Genomic DNA, 6,412 nt, shown 5'->3' with positions numbered 1-6,412 from the left:
TTAATTAAATCGTAAAGATTTTAAAGACAAATTTACATTACATACTAATTTTTTCAGCAAAATTCTAGTGTAAAAATACAAAATCAATAAACACATTAACCTTATTACATCAATAACCTTATTTTTTATCCATGAATTTAAACTCAATATTGAACTTATATCAAATTTACCACATACATAATAATATTTTTCTTAACTATTATATTATGCACATTTTCGCCGTAAAGCTCCTTATTCCGAGCCAGACTGGTAGTTACGTAAACCCCCATCTATCCGGAGGCCTCACTGTCCTGCCAGAACGAGACACATAATTATTCTCTATCGTACCTGTACGCATATTTTGAGTTTGGTAAGGTTCTACGTTAACATCTGTATTTAAGCCTATATCGTCATACTCAAACCCATAGTGAAGCGTGTCTTGTCTTTCCGGCCTATCTACCGTAATATGTCGCCTGTTACGAACTAATTTTTTGCCTTTTGAATTTGTAACTTCATACGATCTATTATTCAAAACGCGGGTTATTGTACCTGGTATCCATCTTTTAATATTTAAATCATAAATCCTTACTTTTTGTCCTACAATTAATTTTTTTAAGTTTTTAGCATTCCGATCATAATAAAATTTTTGTTCGTCCTGTCTAGTTAATAATTTATGTCTTATGTTTTCGTGTACTTTTGGCTTTAACAATTTTTTTGATATGGGCAAAATGCTTCTTAACTTCCTACTCTGTAGTAACTCTGCCGGCGAAGGTAACTCTAACGATAATGGTGTATTTAAATATTCCAATATAGCTAAACGGTAATCAGACCCCGTTTCTTTAGTTTTAATCATTATATTTTTTACCGTCTGAATAGTACGTTCTACTTGTCCGTTCGATTGTGGATAGTGAGGCGAGGAAGTTACATGTTTGAATCCCCATTCCATAGCAAACTCTTTAAAGAAAGTTGAGTTATATTGGGGCCCGCAATCTGAAATCACCACAGTTGGAATTCCATAATGGCAAAAAATATTTTTTAAACATGTTATTATATGCATAGAATCAGTATACTGTAGTTCCACTATTTCAAAAAATTTACTATAGTAATCTACTATAATTAAATAATTGACACCCTTTAGTTGGAACAGGTCAGTGCCAACTTTAACCCACGGACTATCTGGAATTTCATGAGGCTGTAATTTTTCTTTTTGATTCAATTTCTTATGCGCGAGACAAACATCACAATCATTTATTACATTTACTATGTCATTATTAATGCCTGGCCAAAATATCGTTTCTCTAGCCCTTAACTTAGTTTTTTCCAACCCCATATGACCAATATGTACTCTACTTAACATTTCTTTTCGTAATGATTTGGGTACCACAACCCTTTCATTTTTCCAAATAAGACCATAAGCAAACGACAAATCCTCCTTATATTGCCAATATGGTTTCACTATATCCAACACAGCATTTTTTTCGACCGGCCAACCCTTTTTAATGTACTTTGACAGCTGTTTTAATTCACTATCATTCTCAGTGGATTTTTGTAACGCAGCAAACTGTGCGTTTTCAAAATATTGCGTAAGCGCCGATGCCGCATCCCGCGTGACGGCACACACCTCGTCATAAAGACTGTCTTGACTCGAGTGAACGGTCTCGGCAGGTTCATAAGCGCGCGATAATGCGTCGGCAATATAAAGGTGCTTGCCAGGCTTGTAGACTAACTTAAATGTATAGCGTTGCAAGCGTAACAACATTCTTTGTAAACGCCCAGGAGCATCTGTAATTGGTTTCTTTATTATACTTATGAGTGGCTTATGATCGGTTTCAATAATAACATTCGTTTTCCCATAAATGTACGCATAAAACTTCTCGCATGCAAACACACACGCAAACAGTTCTTTCTCAATTTGTGCATATCTCTGTTCAGCCTTAGTTAGCGCCTTGGACGCATAACATACCGGTAAATTATTTTGCATCAAGCACGCACCCAAGCCACTCTTACTCGCATCTACTGATATAACTATTGGTTTATTGACATCATAATATTGTAACACAGGGCGACTAGTCAAACAATGCTTAATATCCCGAAAACATTTCTCATGCCTTTCGTTCCAGTGCCAATCAGTTTCTTTTCTTAATAACTCTCGTAATGGAAGTACCTTATCCGATAGATTAGGAATAAAATTACCTATGTAATTAACTAAACCTAAAAATCTTTCCACATCCTTTTTATCATTAGGGATCGGCATTTTTGTAATCGCCCTGATATGACTGTCATCAGGATACAGGCCATTTTTTGTTATCCTGTGTCCTAAATATTTTATTTCTTCCAAACCAAACTTACATTTCTTTTCATTTAATTTTAAATTAATTTTCCTACATCTTTCTAACACTCTTCTTAACCTTTCATCATGTTCTTCTTTATTTCTACCATAAATTAGCAAGTCATCGATATACATGCACACTCCTTCTATGTCATCAAAATTTTCTATCATTTTTTTATGAAAGACTTCTGACGCTGAACAAATTCCATAAGGCATTCGCAAGAACTTGTATCTACCAAAAGGAGTGTTGAATGTGCAGTACAAACTACTCTGTGCATCTAAGGAGATATTCCAAAATCCTGAAGAAGCATCTAGCGTACTAAAATACCTAGCCCCTGATAGTCTCGATAGAATTTCATCCAAAGTCGGCAGTCTAAAATGTTCCCGTTTAATAACCATATTTAGTTCCTTGGGATCTAAGCATATACGCAGATCGCCATTAGGTTTTTTAACCACAGTAATACTGCTAACCCAGTCCGACGGCCCTTCAACCTTAGCAATAATTTTCTTAGTTTGCATTTCCTCTAACTTTTTCCTCACATCCTCCTTTAAAGCAAACGGTAATTTTCTAGGTGCATGCACCACAGGAATAGATCCCTCCTTTAAATGTATTTTATATTGACCCGGTAAGCACCCTATTCCTTGAAACACATCTTTAAAATTCGTTACAATATCCGGTTTGCAATCAACGGTTTGTATCGACATGACACGTCTCACTACGTCTAGTTCTGTGCAAGCATAACGTCCTAATATCGGTACAGACTGAACATCAGCTATCTTAAATTCGAGCATATAATTCTTTACTTTATAAATCACATTTAAATATATCTTCCCTACGACGCATATGCTTGCACCAGAATACCCATTTAATCTCGTGTGTGTTTTTAATAAACAATCCTGTGGTATTTGCAATTTTTTCAGATAATATAACGGTAAAACATTAACATCTGCCCCCGTATCTAATTTAAATTTAATCAACGTGCCACAAATATTTAAGCTAAGATTCCAATCACTGTTATTTAATGAATATATTACCTTATCATCAGAGTCCTCAATATAATTCACCCCACAAACTCGGGCAAAATGATTCATCCTTAAACACCGCGCACACTTTTGGCCATAGGCTGGGCACTCAAACTTTTTATGCACTATTCCACAATAACTACACTGATTATTCGAACCCGCAACCGAACGCCACTGGCTCGCGCCACGGCCTCTGGTCGGCAGGGGGCGCTCGCGCGGCCCAACAGCGCGCTGGCAACGCGACTCCGCGCGATCGCCGCGCCCTCCACTCCATCGCTCGAACTTCGCTGCGTCGTCGGGTACCTGGCTTCTTATTTGTCCTCGTGACGATGATATCTTCGACTTTACAAGTGCAACGTGATTTTGCATTTGTTTTACTTGATGAACATTATGCATATCTTCTCTTTCAGGCTTAATCTTCTCCGAATAGGTCCGGGATGCCACGGCAGCACGGCAAATATCCATCGCCTTTTTTAGTGACAGGTCATCCTCTCTTAATAACCGTTCACGAATGGCTGCACTTGAAACGCCACACACCAGCCGATCTTTGATCAGTTCGTCGTGCAAATCACGAAACTCACAATTTTGAGCTAATTTTCCCAACTCAAACACATACTGCTCGATAGTTTCGTTGTCACGTTGATCACGAATAAAAAATCTATGACGTTCAACCGTTACGTTTCTTTTTGTTTTGAATTGTTCATCCAACTTTTTCCATATGTTTTCAACAGTCGTGCATTTCTCTGGCAGTTGATCTAAAATTTCTCGACACTGCTCACCCACCACGTGCAATAAAATGTTCACCTGTATTTCCAATGATTTTTTATTTATTTCACACGCTTTACTGTATATTTCATAACTTCTTTTCCACTTGATCCATTTGTCATGAATGTTATTTGCGTCCGATGCATTTTTGTCAAAACAAAACGAAGACGGCGGCGTCAATATACTTTCCATGTTTCCAGAGTTTTCTACTTTAATGTTAATTTCCCGACTGCGCCATGTAAGGACGTGTCAATGATACACCAGCGTTAGGCATGTACTGACTTTATTCTTATAACTATGCACCTCATACAATATTTATTATTAACCCACCCTCACACTTGGGTGTCCGATAATGAGATATCTAGATAATGCGTTGTAATAAAACTTTTACTGTAATACCTTTTAAACGCAGAATAATTTTAATCAGATTTTTATCTTGTTACGCCAAAGAAGTTTAACTTCTAGCGCATGTACATAAGTGCACACGCGCTTTTTTATCTAATTAATAATTCATTGACCATAGAGATAGCTCACCTGATGGTAATTTGAAAACCATCGTCTATAAACAGAGCAAAACTTGGCAGGGCATCGAGAAACAAATCCTGCAAAGTGTTGCTCCGTGTCCATCAAACTGAGGCGTAGATGTAGTCTAATCATTACCATCAAATCCAATCTGTTACCGTCCAACTACAAGGCACGGGTCTCCTCCCTCAATAAGAAGGGGTTAATGCCGTAGTCCACCACGCTGACCCAGTGCGGATTGTTGAACTCCACAAGCCTTTGAGAACATTATGGAGAACTCTCAGGCATGCAGGTTTCCTCACGATGATTTATTCACCGTTGAAGCAAGTCATATTTTAATTGCTTAAAACCCACATAATTTAGAAAATTTAGAGGTGCGTGCTGGGATTCGAACTCGGCCCGCAGAAAGTGAGGTCAAAGTCCTACCCACTGGGCTTACCGGGACGGGACTGGCATTAGTTTAATGTCAGTTTAATCATCATTTCAACCTATATCAACTTAATTGGTGGTCGACAAACGCTGTGTTTACCGGTGCGGGGCCACCTCGAAACTTGTTGAGCTATGTCGGTAACTCTAGTTCTTCTACGGATCTGCTCATTTCTGATCCCCATTTGATCAAGTACATAGTACATACCTTCTAACATAGTTCTTTCCATCGCTCGCTGAGTTACTCTGAACCTTCTTGTGAGCCTCAGCTTAATCGTATACAAACATGTGCTTCTAACATGAACTACAAAAGAACAGAAGACATCCGTAGTACGAAGCGAGTTAAATGAAAACCTGTAAAAAAGGTTGAGAATAAATAAAAAGAAAACTTTTGTACCGAACCACAAAACTCCAACACTCATTGCGCCCTATTTCATCCTTTCATACCTCTCCCCGGTCATACACTTCGTGGCATTACAAGATAATGATTTTCCTTCGGGGAAAAATTTCATTTCCACCCGGATAGATTATTCGCCTGTATTTATGTACTTTACGTATTTCAGCGACTGAATTAGAACGCCCTTGTTTTTTTTTTAAGGTTAAGATAATTTACGCTTTGCGTTTCAAAAATAGGAAAACAATTCATTTATTCTTTATTGCCTGTGTATCAATTTCTTCTTGTTTGGTGGCTCAATTGTCGATTTGTAATTTAAGAACAATATCTCTCTATTAGCCTAGTGGGCAGGACTTCGACTTGACTTACGGGGGGGACGAGTTCGAACCCCAGCACGCACCACTAACATTTCTAAGTTATGTGCGTTTTAATCAATTAAAAATCACTTGCTTCAACGTTGAAGAAATCATCGTGAGGAAACCTGCACACCTGAAAGTTCTCCATAAAGTTCTCAAAGGTGTGTGAATTCCACCAATAAGCACTGGGCCAGCGTGGTGGACTAGGGCCCTAACAGCTAATGATGATGGTTATCTATCTATATCTGTAATCTATCTATCGTCAATAGTATTAAAGCAGTGGAGTAAGTTTTTCTGCGTTTATTTGAACGCGAACTCTGGAATTACCAGTCAGATAGTAGATTCTTGATGAGTTATTTATGCTATATATCTTTTTTTTATTTATTCTTAAGGAGGCGAAAGTGGCTATTAAGTCCGGCTGTTTTTGAAGTTACATCGATGAAAATTGGTAAAAGGCCAGTCAATTAAAATGGTAAAAAAAGGCTTCAGTGGTCTTGCTTTTCTTGCTTGCGTCACTGGTGGGTTGCTTTTAAAATAGAGGGATTAAGTAGTGTTTTAAAGTAAATTTGTTAGAATGCGCTAAACTCAAGAAATAACACTCAATTTTTATTTTTTTTT

The 6,412-nt window shown here is 37.6% G+C and overlaps 1 protein-coding gene across 1 annotated transcript; it reads right to left on the bottom strand.

Annotated features, from left to right (window-relative positions):
* Window positions 1-217: 217 nt before the first annotated feature.
* Window positions 218-4,394, bottom strand: LOC120631415. The gene is made up of 2 exons (XM_039900988.1): window positions 3,344-4,394; window positions 218-290 (listed from the first exon to the last, which is right to left on the bottom strand). The coding sequence occupies exons 1-2, from the start codon at window positions 4,286-4,288 to the stop codon at window positions 270-272; spliced, it is 966 nt and encodes a 321-aa protein (XP_039756922.1). The 5' UTR covers window positions 4,289-4,394; the 3' UTR covers window positions 218-269.
* Between the last annotated feature and the right edge of the window lie 2,018 nt (window positions 4,395-6,412).

The sequence above is a fragment of the Pararge aegeria genome, chromosome 18 (genome assembly GCF_905163445.1).
Source record: "Pararge aegeria chromosome 18, ilParAegt1.1, whole genome shotgun sequence".
Taxonomy (NCBI): Eukaryota; Metazoa; Arthropoda; class Insecta; order Lepidoptera; family Nymphalidae; genus Pararge; species Pararge aegeria.
This window is presented reverse-complemented; position numbering and strand designations above follow the sequence as displayed.

Excerpts from the sequence above, each read along its gene's own strand:
- LOC120631415 (XM_039900988.1), bottom strand. The coding sequence starts at position 4,288 with ATGGAAAGTATATTGACGCCGCCGTCTTCGTTTTGTTTTGACAAAAAT. Across the intron at positions 291-3,343 it reads TTGAGGACTCTGATGATAAG|GACAGTGAGGCCTCCGGATA; the intron begins GTAATATATTCA and ends TCGTTCTGGCAG.